This window comes from Esox lucius, chromosome 6, assembly GCF_011004845.1.
Source record: "Esox lucius isolate fEsoLuc1 chromosome 6, fEsoLuc1.pri, whole genome shotgun sequence".
Taxonomy (NCBI): domain Eukaryota; kingdom Metazoa; phylum Chordata; class Actinopteri; order Esociformes; family Esocidae; genus Esox; species Esox lucius.
In genome coordinates this window covers 15,656,191-15,673,382 of record NC_047574.1, presented here as the reverse complement: position 1 = coordinate 15,673,382, position 17,192 = coordinate 15,656,191, and the positions used below count along the sequence as shown (strand labels likewise).

The 17,192-nt window shown below is 39.1% G+C and overlaps 1 protein-coding gene across 5 annotated transcripts; it reads right to left on the bottom strand.

The window, feature by feature from the left end:
* Positions 1–2,007: 2,007 nt before the first annotated feature.
* Positions 2,008–16,687, bottom strand: rtkn2a (rhotekin 2a). 5 transcript variants are annotated; one of them, XM_020047068.3, is made up of 12 exons: positions 16,414–16,687; positions 13,753–13,952; positions 13,589–13,647; positions 13,342–13,395; positions 13,023–13,140; positions 12,698–12,898; positions 12,409–12,503; positions 12,181–12,287; positions 11,110–11,241; positions 10,643–10,808; positions 8,978–9,085; positions 2,008–3,655 (listed from the first exon to the last, which is right to left on the bottom strand). In XM_020047068.3, the coding sequence occupies exons 2-12, from the start codon at positions 13,941–13,943 to the stop codon at positions 3,090–3,092; spliced, it is 1,797 nt and encodes a 598-aa protein (XP_019902627.2). In that variant the 5' UTR covers positions 13,944–13,952; positions 16,414–16,687; the 3' UTR covers positions 2,008–3,089. The 5 variants fall into 5 exon arrangements, with proteins under 5 accessions (XP_019902627.2, XP_010868174.2, XP_019902628.2 ...); XM_010869872.4 differs by lacking the exon at positions 16,414–16,687 and adding an exon at positions 16,219–16,403; XM_020047069.3 differs by lacking the exon at positions 16,414–16,687 and adding an exon at positions 16,054–16,075.
* Between the last annotated feature and the right edge of the window lie 505 nt (positions 16,688–17,192).

The following is a 17,192-nucleotide window of genomic DNA, read 5'->3' as shown; positions in this document are numbered from 1 at the left end:
CTAAAGATTAGATTAAACTTTGTCATTGAACAGTACAACAAAATGCATTTAGCATCTAACCAGAAGTGCAAATAGAAGAGGGCAGAAAATGTACAAGTAGTGAGTTCATGTATATTAAAAATGGAATGTATAGATGTGCAGTGAAGGCAAATGAAGTAAACCCGATTCCAAAAAAGTTGGGACACTGTACAATTGTGAATAAAAACAGAATGCAATGATGTGGAAGTTTCAAATTTCAATATTTTATTCAGAATACAACATAGATGACATATCAAATGTTTAAACTGAGAAAATGTATCACTTTAAGGGAAAAATAAGTTGATTTTAAATTTCATGGCATCAACACATCTCAAAAAAGTTGGGGATAAGGCCATGTTTACCACTGTGTGACATCCCCTCTTTTTTTTTATAACAGACTGCAAACATCTGGGGACTGAGGAGACAAGTTGCTCAAGTTTATGAGTAGGAATGTTGTCCCATTCTTGTTTAATACAGGCTTGTAGTTGCTCAACTGTCTTAGGTTTTCTTTGTTGCACCTTCCTCTTTATGACGTGCCAAATGTTTTCTATGGGTGAAAGATCTGGACTGCAGGCTGGCCATTTCAGTACCCGGATCCTCCTCCTATACAGCCATGACATTGTAATTGATGCAATATGTGGTCTGGCATTTTCATTTTGGAAAATGCAAGGTCTTCCCTGAAAGAGACAACGTCTGGATGGGAGCATATGTTGTTCTAGAACTTGGATATAACTGTCAGCATTGATGGTGCCTTTCCAGATGTTTAGGCTGCCCATGCCACACGCACTCATGCAACCCCATACCATCAGAGATGCAGGTTTCTGAACTGAGCGCTGATAACAACTTGGGTTGTCCTTGTCCTCTTTAGTCCGGATGACATGGCGTCCCAGATTTCCAAAATGAACTTCAAATTTTGATTTGTCTGACCACAGAACACTTTTCCAATTTGCCAAAGTCCATTTTAAATGATCCATGGCCCAGAGAAAACGTTTGTGCTTCTGGATCCTGTTTAGATACGGCTTCTTTTTTGACCTGTAGAGTTTTAGCCAGCAACAGCGAATGGCATGGTGGATTGTGTTCACCGACAACGTTTTATGGAAGTATTCCAGGGCCCATGTTGTGATTTCCATTACAGTATCATTCCTGTATATAATGGAGTTGTGTCTGAGGACCAGAAGATCACGGGCATCCAGTATGTTTTTCCGACCTTGACCCTTACGCACAGAGATTGTTCCAGATTCTCTGAATCTTTGGATGATATTATGCACTGTAGATGATGATAACTTCAAACTCTTTGCAATTTTTCTCTGAGAAACTCCTTTCTGATACTGCTCCACTATTTTTCGCCGCAGCATTGGGGGAATTGGTGATCCTCTGCCCATCTTGACTTCTGAGAGACACTGCCACTCTGAGCTCTTTTTATACCCAATAATGTGGCCAATTGACATAATAAGTTGCAAATTGGTCCTCCAGCTGTTCCTTATCTGTACATTTAACTTTTCCGGCCTCCTATTGCTACCTGTCCAAACTTTTTTGGAATGTGTAGCTCTCATGAAATCCAAAATGAGCCAATATTTGGCATGACATTACAAAATGTCTCACTTTCAACATTCGATATGTTATCTATATTCTATTGTGAATGAAATGAGTTTGAGATTTGTAAATTATTCCATTCCTTTTTTACTCACAATTTGTACAGTGTCCCAACTTTTTTGGAATCGGGTTTGTACAAATGGAAATACTAAGAAGAGATGGCAGCAATGAGGTTGACATGCTTATGTAAAAACTGTAGAAATGCAAGGATGATGGCAGTACTAAATGTGCAAAGAGGCAAATTGAATGTGCAGGGTGAATGTGTATCTGAAATGCAGGGATAGCAGCAGTGAGGTTCCTGAGGTAGACACGTACCTGTAACAACTGAAAACTTTTATTATCAGACTTTGCAAAGCAGTGTCAGAGTATTACAAAGCGAGTTGTGCAACTAGGTAACTGTGAGGCAGGGTATGGTTAGTGATGGGTCAGAGTTAAGCAGGGTTACAGTAGATAGAAATAAACGGTTCCTGAGCCTGCTGGTGCACTGAAACTGCACTGTTAGACTAAATCAGAATGTCCCAAAGTCAGTCCTGGGTCTCATGGGTACACTTCAGTTTCTACCCTAACACTAAATAGCAGATTGAAATAATCAATGCGCAATGTTTAGTTGATTATTGCAATCAGGACAGAGTTTGGGATAACGTGGATTAAAGAATAATTTGGTTACTACTTTAAGCTTCCATAGTCTTCAGTCTGACTTGAAAGCTTCTATAGTGTGAGTTAAGACATTGAAATAAAAACATGTCACATTGTAATTCAAATCAGATTTAATCCTCAGCATCAAAACTGATACGATCATACAGTAGGTGAGTGGAGGGTAACAGAACAATCTAACATGTTAGGGCAATCCAAAAGATCTAACAGTGAATTGTGATTAACAATAAGTATAAAAAAATCTCTTATTACCACTATTAGCCTAATTTTTCAGGAAGGAGTTGCATTCTAGAATCTGAAATTCCCAAAGATTTCTATAAACCCCATTATTACCATTTTACTTATGTAAAAAACAAATATATTAACTGGCTCAGACCACAGTTCATTAGTTTGGTGCATTAGAAAGTAATGTCCCATTTCAGTAATTACGCCACAGCTCATACGGAGTACAACACCAAACATATTCTTCCTTGACTGGCCTGTGGGATCATTCCATTTAATAACTGCATTAGATCCCTGCATTAGGTGTATCTCATGTTTGTTTCAGTGATGCTATAGCTAAAACTAAGTCCATTATCAGTCATATTGTACTGGTTAGTTAGCAATAGAAATGACAGTATTTCAAACAAACCAAAAAAACTTAACTCAGAAAGTTCCACAGTTTGCTGTCCATCCATGCCATTATTCCAAAAGGTAGTATTTAGACATAGATAAAATTAAGACGTACGGTTTAACATTCAGTCATTTCCATAACAAACCAGGTTAGATCTTATCAATAAAGAAACTCAATATTAAACCCCAGGTTAGGGGGCTTGTTCACTCAGTCACCAGGCTTTAGGGTTTATCTTCTCCCCGAAGGACTTCCTCAGTTTGTTGCGTGGAGCAGGGACTGGGGTAGGCCGGGGAGGAACATCAGGAGTGCGGGGGTACTCCAGCTCCTGCTGGAAAGGCTCCTTCTGGCCCAGAGGGGCATTTTTTCGGGACATGCCAGGGTTCCTTTGTAGCTGCTGGAATATGGCTGAGAATTTAGCATCCAGCGAGGGCCTTCCTCTCATGGTTCTTGCCCCAGTCACAATGTTCTCCTTTTCCTGATATGGCGGTGGGGGTCTGGATGGTGGGAGGACATAAGGCTGCTTGTCAGCAGGTGGGGGTGGGGCACACCTCTTCTTGTAACCATTGGAGCTGGGAGTGGGGGTGGGACAGTGGCTTTCTTTGTCTGGAGACAGAATCCTCTTCTGCACCACAATGCGGTGGGACCCATCAAACAGAGTGGACAAATTTGGAGGTTCCCTTACCTCCTCCTGACCAATGAGGAAGTGGCCCCCCGTTTCCACAATCTTGTTATGGATGATGTCGGTGATACTCTCAAACTTTCCCGGAGAATGAATACCTTTAGGGCATTAGGGAAAACTGAGTCAGTGCTCAAGGAAACAGGAAAATAAGCTTAGCATCCCTTTCAAAGTGTAATTCCTGTATTCCTCCGGTAGTGTTTATGAAAATAATTTTTTTAACTTATATGGTAATTTGTACATAGCAATGTTTGTTTTACGTTTGTAGCATACTCATTTTATGCAGCAATGCTTGTTTTAAATTTGCAGCATAATCATTTATCCAGACATTATAGTAGACAGGAAATCTGAGAAGTGCATTTACTACTGTCAATTCAGGGGTGTAGCCCAGTATTTTCAGCTTGTGACAGCTGACATTGGTTGGCTTGCTGTTGCTAAAACCATGTATACCGTATGGTCTTAAAATGTAACTAAATGACATAGCCAGCTGTGTAAGAACGAGGAAGACTGATTAAAATAGTATAAGTACTATTTAAATAGTAATAAGTATACTTCAGGGTATTAAAATGGGCTTATCTCCTACTATACATTTGCATTTCAAATTATACAATATTGTCTATTTAATCAATCATCCCTTTTACTCGACTTCCAAATCATTTTCATTTTTCAAAGGACTGAACCAAGTAATATCACTATATTTTGTTTATTAACATTACACAAATCATATAAACTCCCAGCTGCAGCCAACACCATACTATTTATGAAGTATCCATTCTGTACTTAACAAGAATCCAGAAAGTAAACAAGCTCATGTATTCATTCTCATGTTCTAAAATTGTCTTTTCTTGAACTTTTAATTCTCCCATAAAACATTCATTTAAAGCTAAAATAAATAAAATAAATAAAGTAATACATCTCTACCAAACATGGTTCAATGTTACTATGATCATTTTCAAAGGTTTCAGTTGAAAGAATGTCACAGCCACGATCAAAAAGTGGATACCGCTCAATAGAATTCTACAGCACTGGTCCACATGTGCTCCTACTGGAGCTAGGTGGCACAGGAGTCAATGAAAGAAGACAAACCGCCTGCAAGTGTCCCCAATGTCAGCGGCGTCATAGCACATCATTCTAAACCAAGTCTATTTTTACGCAGCTCTGGAAAAATAATACACTGACAGAAAATTGTTGTTTTGTGTGTTACCTTTATATTAAGGTATAACAATACTTAGTGTGGATAGTTTAAATGACAATATTTGAAGTGCATGGTTAGTGCAGTTTGTTGGTAATCACATATGGTCTAGAGATTAGTGGGTCTTTGTAGAAACATTTTGAAATTCCCCATGCAACGTGACCTTCCCTATGGTCAATTAAAATATAGGCTATTGTTTTGGGCTGAATATTGAAGTTAATTGCTGCCTTACCTTTGCTTAGCTTGTTGGAACACTATTACGAACTCCATTTTAAAGAAAAAAAAAAACTTTGGTTACGTTATAAGTACAATAAAATGAAATGTTCTTATTTATAAACAGCTCAAATCTATAGCTTTTTTAGTGAAAGTCAACACACGCGAGTCAGTCAAGTTGACTTGCTATTATCAGAATAGCAATCTAACATGTGCTATGTTTGAAAGATATGGATATGGTAGTTATTTGTAGGTAAAGACAAACATGCAGTACAGTTGCACGCCTAATGTTAAATGACAAATTAAATATTATGTGTACAATAATGACACAGCTAACAATGGCTTTCAGCATGTTATTAAGCATTAAAGTAGGATTGGTCACGACAAACGGATGTAGTTAGTTAATATTTAACAAACAACTAGGTCAAGAATAATATTATTCAAACAGAGAGACATTACCTGTAAAGCAATGTCAAACAAGATTAACCTTTACCAGGCAGTTGACCAAAAAATGTGACCATTGTTCTGCCAACAGCACTGACAATGACATGTTGGATGGTAATGATGAAACCCCAAGATAAAATCTCCCATGTCAATGTGTGCAATTCGTTCTAAAGATAGTAAACTGTAACCAAAAGCATTTATGTTGTGTTCCAGCAAATGCAGAGAGTAATTATTTGAGAACCAATTAACCAAGAAACCTAAGACAAATATTAAAATGTACAGGTCAATTTGTGAAATACATTACCTTATAACAAAAGAACTGACTAGGTGAATTGGAACATGCAATTTGTGAAATACTCACTAGAATGGGTTGAACCCATATATAGTGTAATTTCTTGGGCTAATATCGATGATATATCTATCATCACATCACAGTGATTTTTTCCCGGGTATATTATTTTGCATTGCATCCAATGGAGTGGGAGGGTTAATTGTCCTGCTAACTATATCATCTCAATTGGTATACAAATACACTAATTTGATCTCTAACACTTTTTGTTTCCAAATGTGTTATGAGTAAGGTGTGGCCAAATGTTTGACCAGTACCAATGTATATTTATTATACTGTAATATGTTTATTATAATAATAATGTTGTTATTATTATTATTTTCAAATAATTTCTTTGAATTTGCATTAAAAAAAATGCCGTTGACCACAATACACTAGCTTCATAATGAATGATGCAATTATGGCTTTTATTTTGAAAGAAATCGGAGTTTGGGCTGCCAGGATAATATCCTGCAGAATGGTAATAAAAATTCCTTGCAGTGATGGAGGGAGGGCACTAACTTTTCATGTTTCCAGGTATTCAAATACTGAAATTCCTGAGAACCAAATTCTAGTATTTTAAGCACTTCAAGGAAGTTGTGCAAAAACAAATGCATAATCCAGTTGTTTTTTTTATGCCTAGAAAACCCCCTAAACAATTATCTTATATTTGTGAACTAGAAATGGTACAGTGAAATGTCATTGTTTCATTTTTTTATTTTTTTTTAAATAAAGTGTGGTGACTTTTTCTTACCAATATTTACAAACATAAAACCTGGTGTTTACCAGTATGTACCAGATTTGCACACAATGTCGCTGATTTTAGCAGATTCTTCTTGGCAGACTGACTCCTGATTATTTAGGGTCATTGGAAAAACCTTAAGGACTGCAATATTGATTAGTGGTCCAAACTGGTTATTAGGATATCCAGAAATATTTATTTTGTACCTTAATCCTATATGCATTTTTATACCTCAAACTTTGGTAGAATGCTCTTTGGTCTTCCATTTCCTTGTAATTCATAGCCTAACAAGTGATCCTTAAGCATTGGGGATTTTATCCAGAAAATTTTACAGCATATTTAATGGTTCACAGGTGGAGGCCAATGGTGAAGTAATTGAGTCCTCGTTAGGGCACTTTATTCCACAGCACAGGGGTTGTTTCTCATTTTTCTAAAATATTTCCCAACGTAAAACCAGTGTTACAATACAATTATTGATTTTGTGTGCCAGTGCTAACATAAAAAAAAAAAAGAACTGTCAATGTACCATTTATAATTCAGTCATTTGAAATAATTGGTCTGGGGTTTAAAGACTTTAGCAATGCACTGCATGTCTACGTGCAATTTGGAGATGTTGTATCGGTCTTATGATAACTGTAAATGCAATGGTCAGCACAATTTACAGAGATACAGCCATTTTGAGAAGCACTAGACAGGATTTTAACAATGAGCTAAGCTAACTCTGTGCTAATTTCAGTCTCTAAACTGCATGTAGACATAAAATTCCTTTAAGTTCTTAAAATGCTATGAAACTGCCATGTAAATCACTGGATTCTTGTTTGAATAATTTCACGTACTATTGACTGCATTTAGAGTTGCGTATTTTCTTATACACTGCTCCAAAAAATTAAGGGAACACTTAAGTCACACACATCAGGTCTGGATGAATGAAATGTATTAAAGATCAAAATCTTTACTGTACACTCTGTAATTTGTCGAGAACAAAATTACACAACTACAGTCAATGTAAACCAAAATCATCACCCAAATGGCAGCTGGATTCAAACTCACACCGAAACTCACATTGTCACTCAGTAGTGTGTATGGCCCCCAAATGCAACAATGATGTCTGGACATGCTCCTGATGAGACGGTGGATGGTGTCCTGGAGGATTTCCTCCCAGACCTGGATCAGGGCATCAGTGAGCTCCTGGACAGTCTGTGGCGCTAATTGGCGGTGTCGGATGCACAGATACATAACGTCCCAGAGGTTCTCAATTGGATTCAGGTCTGTGGAACGTGACGGCCAGTCAATGGCATCAACGGTCATCCAGGAAATGCCTACACAGAGGCCGGGCATTGTCCTACTGCACCAGGGCCCACTGCACCAGCATAAGGTCTGACGATGGGTCTGAGGATTTCATCCCGGTACCTGACAGCAGTCAGGTTACGGTTGGCTAGCACGTGGAGGTCTGTGCGACCCTCCAAGCATATGCCTCCCCAGACCATCACTGACCCACCGCCAAACTGGTCATGCTGGATGATGTTGCTGGCAGCATAACGTTCACCACAGCATCTCTAGACTCTGTCACATGTGCTCAGTGTGAACCTGCTCTCATCTTTGAAGTGAACAAGGCACCAATGGCGGACCTGCCAATTCTGATGTTCTCTGGCAAATGCCAATAAAGCTGCATGGTGCTGGGCTGTGAGCACAGGTCCCGCTAGAGGACGTCGGGCCCTCATGACACCCTCATGGAATCAGTTTCTGACAGTTTGGTCAGAAACCTGCACAACAGTAGCCCGCTGGAGGACATTTTGTATGGCTCTGGCAGTGCTCCTGTTCCTTTTTGCACAAATGAGCAGGTACCGGTCCTGCTGCTGGGTTTATGCCCTTCTACGGCCCTGTCCAGCTGTCCCTATGTAACAGCCTGTCTCCTGGTATCTCCTCCATACTCTTGAGACTGTACTGGGAGACACAGCAAACCTTACTGCGACGGCACATATGTATGTACCATCCTGGAGGAGCTGGACTACCTGAACAGCCTGCAGTTGCCGCCTCATGCTACCAGTAGTGACAAGGACACGAACAAAATGCAAAACTAGAGAAGAATCAGTCAGGAAGGATAAGGAGAGAGCAATTGTCTGTGGCCACCACCTGCATAACCATTCCTATTTTGGGGGTTGTCTTGCTGTTGCCTCTCCAGCGCACATGTTACCACTTCCATTTGCAACAAAACAAGTGACATTCACTGACAAACGCTTATGCTTCCTAACTGGACAGGCTGATATCCCTGAAGTTTTGACTTGGTGTTAAACTGTGATGATTACGTGTTCCCTTAATTTTGAGCAGGGTGTTTCTGATATTGAGATCATTATAAAGTGACTAGAGTTCAAATGGTATTTCTTGGTAAAAGTTTTGTTTTGTTTTATTTTTCAAATTTGTTGTAATTTTACACCCTAACATTCTTAATGAAAAAAATCTAAATATACAATATGTAGTCAAATGGTTTGGGGGACTATACTTACTTAGGTCATTGTAGACAGAATTGGCCTGTTTGTTGAGAAACAGCGGGTGTTTCTTTGGTGACTTGACCTCAATATTCATCAGCTCACTACAGCAGTGCTGCCATTGACCTGGAAAAGAAAACAAATACAGCAGATCAGAGATTTGCCTGGAGAAAAAAAGGTTTGTAAAAATATATAATATTTTTTTTTTATCCACACCATTATTTACCAGGTGGGTCAATTAAATACCGTGCAAACATATTCAGACCTCTGACCAACCCCCTTAATTTTACCAAATTACAAATGATACATTGACATGAAAATCTAAAATCACTGAAACCCAAGAAAGCAAGAAAGAAGCCATTACTCAGAAAGTACCATCGGATGAAAGCACATCTGGAGTTTGACAGAAAACAAGAGTGACCCAGCTGCAATATAGATAAAAGGTTTTGCAGTCAGACAGAAGCAATATAGAGCTTTTTCTCAAACAAAGTGCTATTTGTGGCACAAACCTAACAATACCATCCTTACAGTGAATTATGGGGGTGCCAACATCATAGTGTGGGGATGCTAGTCCTTAGTGTTTAAATTAAAGAATGGATGAGGCAAAATGCACAAAGAATCTGCTTCTATCTGCTAAAATAGCAGGTACTTGGGAGGAAAACAACACAAAAAAAACTGATGAGAGATGGAGCTGTGATGTGAATCCCTGTTGTTGAAGGCAGTCATTTGTCTTCAGCCTAACCTAGGTATTGCTTAGACGTGTAGCCAGCGATGTAACAAGCTAACAGTATATTTAATCAAAGTAAGATCTTACGGAGACAGGCTGGTGGTAGTTATAACTAAACCTAAGCAAGGAAAGATCGGAATGTTGTTCTCAGCATCTATAGGCTACTGATGTTGAAACATGGCATTACATTTTTTACTAGCAGTATGTATAATCTGTGCTGTTATTTTACGCAAGTAAACAATGACCACAGCAATAAAGAGCATCTGCTGCAGTGGGATGGATGCCTACTGGATTTCAGTGGATATTTCATCATCTTCTCTCGTCATGCAAAAGAAGTTAAGCAACTTGCATTTACTTGTTTAATCGTAATTCCACACATTTGTTATGAATATCACTTTGTTACATACTACTCTATTGTGGCTCTTAGACTTTTGTAACTACAGCCCCAAGTCTCCGGGTCTTAAGAATCAACTACCTGAGTTTGCAAAGGTGTTGGTATGATTCAGGCTGTTTGCGGGCTAGAAGCTGAGCTCTGACATGGAGATATGTGCCTGAGTTGTCTTCAGTTTCACTCCAATCACCCACGTCAATGTATACCCTAGCTTATAGTACAATAGAATTAAGCAAATGTAGCTAGTAGCGGGGACTACTTTCTGCTAACGTTAGTATAGTAAGCTAAATTTAACTGTGCATCACATAGCAAGCCAGCTAACCAACTAGTTACCTAGCCAATTACAAAGTGAGCTGGGCATCCTCATACTGCCGGAATGCATGGAGGTATTGCATTGGGAAGCGGCCTCACATTCTAGTGATCGGAAAGCCAGTGGAAAGGACCTGAACTGCACCTGGACTGACGTCACAAAAATCATTTCATTATGTATAGTCTGAATCCAAGAATAGGCTTTCACCAAACCGTGTTTTATAATTCACATTTGAAGGGGGGGCAAAACACTCACTCTGGTCGTAGAAGTGCTGCCAGAAAGCCTCGGTCCAGTCCTCAAGCTCCTCTCTACTGTCAGCGGTGAAGACGTTGGTCAGAGCCACCCCCCGCACCGGGTTGATTATCGTCAGACTGTTGGACCTCTTCTTAGTGTCTTTATCCTGCACACGGATCCTAGTGTCCTGGATAGGGTAACAGCGGAGGAAATCTGAGATATTTACTGCAATTCCTTCACCCTGAATCCAGTATTCGTTTCCTTGTTGTTTTACCCGGTAAGTATGACTAAGAATACGTTCTTATTTTCATCAACAACCAGGAGGAATTTATGGGAAACTGCCTTTCTCTGGGACATTTTGACATTTTTCACCTTGGCGGCGCCGGGATTTGATCTAGAAAACGTTGGGTCACTAATCTGACATTCTAACCACTAGGATGCCCTGCCAGCCCAAGAGTTTGTACAGTTTTTTTTATGGCAACGTCTACCTTGTTGATGAGTATGACAAGGCTGGGCTCCACCTTGGCAGTGATTTCTTCAGGGCTGTAGTAGCAGGACAGATTTCCAGCCTTAAGCACACAGTACAGACTACAGCACCGGAACAGGCCTTCCACATTGTCCTGTAAAAGACAATACACAGAGATTTTTTGTATTATGAAGTGAGCTATTGTAAGACATTTGTATAGTTTTCTTGCACAAATTATATTATGTTGAGACTGAATAATATTTGAAGATCCTGTACATGTTCTGCTCTATCCAACAATCAATTTCTGTGATTTTTGTAGACGGGATCGAGAACAGGTACCTGTATATATAGAGTGGTGTCGTTCACCAATGACAACATTTTGCTCACAATGCAAATCATCTTGTGTAACATCGTAAATAAATTTGACATCCATTACACAACACCGATGTTGTCACCTTTGGCATAGACCCTATGGCAATCCATCTTCATTCAATTTCCCCCCAAGAAAACAGGAATCAGGCAGAAATGGATGACATTTACAGAGAACCATGGCAAATATGCAAAATGTGTTACAGCGACGAATCCTTTCCTGAGATGTACATATGGTTCAGCCATTATTAGCCAAATTGACCCAAGTTGTTGACAGTTGCCATGTAATTACATGTGTGACATCGAAGTGTTATTCATGTTAATGAGGAATAAATGCATGCCCATAGCACTGGCAGAAATAAACATGAAGGCAGAGAATTGGGTTATAATTCAGCCAAGTTCACCAGACCTTTAACTCTGCTTTTCTGGACTTGACTGGTAGATAAGCTATTGTCTTACCATGGCTGATCAGGGACCAGTTGAAGGGTTGACAACACAGCCCACCTGCATTAATTTACCAGGACATTTGAGCATTCAAAAACATTGACATGGCCCAAAAATTCATGTACTCTTATTAGCTTCACCTGGCACAGCCAGAAGAGGACTGGCCACCCCTGAGACTGGCTACTCTCTAGGGTCCCTCCTGAGTTTTGACCTTTACTATGGAGTTTTTACCCATTGATTAATGGGGGGAAATGTGATTGATTAATGACAGTAAGCTCACCTGGTGACTCAGATAGCCACTCATCATGTCCTGGGTCATACAAGCAGGCTGGGCAACCAGACGACAGCACAAGTTGCCATAGAGAGGCAACCAGGACGATGACTCAGCTAACAGGAAAAGAGACCACAGTCCCAAAAAAGCATGTTAGTTAGAAAATGCTTTTTGACTAAAAGAAATCTTTAAACAGAAAGCAGTATATACGAATGGACAATGAAATGTTGGTCTTACCATCCTGGATGACAATGAGAGAATGGGACTGGAAGCCCCCATCAGCCCAGGCCAACCCCAGAGAAGTGTATGCCAGGAGGCTGTACCTTGCCCCACTAGGAAGGCCAAATGTAGATATCCAAAGCAATTTAACATACAAGACTAATCAGATGACTCACTTGAGTAAAGGCAAGAAGTACCCAATCATTTATAACTTGTACCAAAAGCTGGGCTACAACAATTACATGAGTAGCACCCAAAACTGTCTGACTGAGACCTGAACTGGGAAAACTCAGTATAGCTTACATACAGGGGTATTGGGTTGGACAGAAGGAAAGCATCTGGGTCTCCAGTCTCAAGCAGGGGGTCAAGTTTCCTTCTAGACACTCTGCCAATAGAGCTGTAGAACTTCTTCGCCAGTTTCTTTGGGGTGTTGACCAGGGTGGTCTCCTCCTCTATGGCACAACTATAGAGCTCCAGTTTCATCTCAAATTCAGGGCTAACCTTATTACTATGAAAATGGAGGTAAAATGTCAGAGCAGAAGACACTGAGGAGAATATCAGTTAATTTAATCTTAGAACAAAGGTATCACATTTTAACAATATTGATGAGTCTATATTTTGTCAATACTTACAAAATTGTTATACCCTCAAAACAAATATCAGTCATTGATCTGTCCACAACCACCATCTCAGTGTCAAAAACTTCAGATCCAATTCTCATCAGGCAGAAGACGGCAACCCGCCGTGAGCCTAAAACCAGAAATAACACTACAATGTATCCAGAACAATTCTGACTCATGTTTTGAATATTGGCTAGGATATGGTTTATACTTGCTTTAGTTTAGCTAGGTTCCATCTGGATTAAGTGTAACGCATTTCCAAAGCATCCGTTTAGTTTGTTACATAAACATTCACAGAAAATACTAAATGACATAAGCTAAATCTACTCACTGCCTTTGTTATTAAAATAGTCTGAATCTTTCCACATCAAGGGTATTCGCAGCCCTACAGAAAGGGAAAAGACAAACCAGCGAGTAGATTAAAGAATGCCAACATATTCCCCAACAATGATAAAGCACATTGCTTTGTTCAAATATCTGATGATCTTGACATATGAAAGATATGAAAAGTAAAAAGAAAAATGTATGACACAGGATATTCATTGGTCCTTTATCTGACAAATAAATATGGATCTTACCAGACAAGGCCACTTTTCCTTTACAGGCCACACGATCATTTGAAACTGGATCTGACAGCCTATTGCACACAAAAACACATTATTATTGTGATTCTGACTTATGGGAGATGATGATATACAAATAAACACACATAAGCAGACAACATTAGATCTGATATATTTACCCCCTATGAGATACTATTCTCTTATCATGGTGATCCTCCTCGTGCAGCTCTGTCATGTAGGCCTTAATCCGAGTATTGCAGGTCAGGAGATTTTTAGAGGCGTTTAGGATCTGCTCTTTCTTGGTGCCGGCCAACAGGAGTCTGTATGCCCCATCCCGCATACGGATCTCAAAATCGATCTTCTCCTGCATGTTACTGTCCTGTAGAGGTGGAAAACACCATAGCAACAGGAATAGTCAATTACAATTAAGAAATAGTCTTATTACATTAGATAGAATGATGGGTTGTGGATGGTAGTGGTGGGGACACTGCTAAATGATGAATGCTAGTGGACGATAAATGACAAGAGAACTCAGGCAGATGTAAAGCATTTTAAAGGAGCTCAAAAACACTCCTTTGAAAGTGAAACAGACAATTGAATCCCTTTTGCGTGTATAGTTGAGCAGACTCAGCAGTGCCTGACATGGAATGATCTGCATCAGGTGAATGACATGTCAGGGTTGTCTCTGCGAGAACACAAAATCAATCACAGTATCACAGATTAGGCCGGGAAGTGCAGGAAATTGGAAGTGAAGCAAATAGTTTCTCTGTAGACTAAGCCATCCAAGAAAGACAGTTAAGAGTTGATAATTAATTACTTGTATCTAGTTGTGTAGAAGAGTTTGGCGTAGCAACCACTGCATTTCTCTTTACCTGTCCTCCATTGGTGCGCTTGCTCTTTTTTCCACACAAACTGCCATTGAGCAGACGTTATGTGATCAAGTCACACATTCCATTGCACATTATATAATAATGTGGGGCAGTGCTTAGGTCAAAGATATGTATTTAGAGTAAGAAAACACTATTCAAATAAAAAAGGCTACTATACGAATAATAAAATAATGTCCAAATGCAGATGTATATGGAAGGGAAACTAACAAATGAACCATTCACTGTATAATGGCATACACAGTAATTCTAATTTCTGATCACGTATTTGAATTCAATAATTTACTTGAATTCAAATAATTCAATAATTTACTTGAATTCAAATTATTTGAATTCAATAATAAAAAAAAAAACGCTATGCCTTTCGGTCATTGTGAGAGCACTCCAAACTTATATTTTTGGACCTGATTGCGAAAACATTTAAGAAAAACAATGCTCAAAGTTAAGCCAATTTGCCTACCTCACCGTACCATATATATGTCCTCTACTGGAAAACCAAATGGTTATGATTTAAATGCTTAAAATAGGGTTGAATTTAAAATAATTACATTTGATGACATTAAACAGTGTGCTTTGGGCACAGTCTTCAACTGGTCACCAACCCAGGCTGTAGGTCCCAACTCACTTCAAGGAGACCACCCCATCATCTCAGTGCTCAAGAAAACCAAGGTAACATACCCATCACACTCAATAATGTGCCAAAATTAACAGGCATAACACCAGGGTGATTGAACCCATTGAAATGTACCTACCACAACAGTTTCACAGAACATGCCATGCCCATTGCTATACACAGAACCGCAGGGGGAAAGAGAAGCAAAAACCTGGACAAAGTCTACTGGGGAAGCAAAAACCTGGACAACCTGAAGTCTACCATACAACCACAAAATGTTCAAAACTAGGTGAGAAATTCTTATAATTCAAGAGTACCTGGATATGTTAATGATCTGTTAGAGAAAGAACCAACGATTTAGTAGAAAACAATGTATCCGTTTTACCCATACTGTACCTGTATAAGTAATTACAGCGGGTGGTGAGAACAAAAAAAATTGTTATGCCCGGTATTATGAGCAGTAGGTACAATAGGTAGCCTACTGTATTTTATAAACAAGGATATACTTCTGATATGCTCAGGGAGATGAGGAGTTTTGCATGCGGTACAATAAGTAGTTGGCTACTGCGGTATTTGGTTTAGAAGTGGTTAACGTACTTGCAGTCTTTTAATTGTTTATAATCTGTGAAGTGGCACAGAGTCAGTTTCTGCTAACTGAAAAATACTGATTGGTTCTCATGAAAAAAAGCAATACTGTAGGACACAAAATTACATAGTTAGCAAGCTATTTCTACTTTCACTGATGCAGTAAACGCCAACGTAAGTTAGATACAGTAAACACAGTAGTGTTATTACAGTACTTGCGTAGTATGTCCAAGTATTATCGGCATATCCAACAGTCTTCTGAAATACTGTATCCTCTTGTACAGATCACAGTAAACATTTGATCATGTGATTATTGCATTTTCATAAAAATCGGTGGTGGGATAGCTGAAATAGTATATTTATTTAAATGTATCTTTGTTATCCAATGCATTTACATTTTGAGCTTGATAAGTTTAATTATCCCAGTAGAAACGGCCGATAACACGGGGACGTTAGCTTTGATTGTTGAAGACAATGTCAGTTAGCTAGAGTAATGTTAACCAACCTACGTCGTTGGTAAGCAAACGTAAATTTTTCACAACAAAGAAACGTTAATGTACCTCTGGGTGCAAAAATACAGTGTCTATTTTCTTTCTTTTAATCTCCATAGCGAGAGAGGAACACGAAGACACAGTTGAACTAGCACGGGTATTTCTTCTGAAATTTTGAACATCCCGCGGATATTCCATATTCGCCATTTGTCCTGACAATGTCCAGGAGTTGTTTTTAAACGAAACGAAACGGGAGGGCCTTACCTCGATTTTAGTTGAAAAACAATGGCTGGCGATTGGATTGCATCTTGGTGATGACGAACGCGTTCTGGTTTCAAACAATGGATTCTACCATTTTCAAATTGGAACTCGGAGTAATCCGTGACTAGTTAGAGTTTCTGACAGCAACACCAGTATTACTGCGTGTTAAAAATATCTGTATCTATCTCCAATTAGTAATAACAATTGTACATTGATTCATGCATTTTGCGAAGTTCGGGGGAATATCTCCCCGTACGTTAGTGGTCAAGCCCAATTGTCTGCCACGGGTTTTATATTTTATTTTGCGAGGGACGTTATGTACAGGCTTGAATTGATCACTCTGCAAAAAACACCCATCCCAGCCTGAAATTAAGAAGGTTTTTTGATGTTACACTTTTTATGTTATCAGACCATTGCATAACGTTAGTTACCGGGAATGTAACTCCGGTTATATGAGTGTAGCGGAGCCCACTAGACAATTTTCTGGGGCTAACATTGGTCTGCACGTTCAGACAGACAGTAGAGGTGTACATTAGAAGATAGATTCGTTTATACATTTATTCAGACAGATTTGCCTTATCTTCGAGCCTTATCTTCATTTCCTGCATTTGTAAATCAGCACAAAAAAAACGTATTTGTGATGTTTATTGCGCCAAACCCTGGAACATGTACATTCAATAAACATAATTGTGTGCCTTGTGTCTGACGACTGTACTTCTGTGTCATCTGAACACCTCAAACTTAGATTTATCTGACCATAACACTTTTTTCCAATCTTCCTC

Bases quoted from the DNA above. Each gene is read 5' to 3' on its own strand.
- rtkn2a (XM_010869872.4), bottom strand. From the start codon at position 16,356: ATGGCGAATATGGAATATCCGCGGGATGTTCAAAATTTCAGAAGAAAT. The intron at 13,396-13,588 runs GTAAGATCCATA...CCCTTTCTGTAG, and splicing joins AGGAAAAGTGGCCTTGTCTG to GGCTGCGAATACCCTTGATG. The intron at 12,288-12,408 runs GTAAGACCAACA...TTTTCCTGTTAG, and splicing joins TCTCATTGTCATCCAGGATG to CTGAGTCATCGTCCTGGTTG.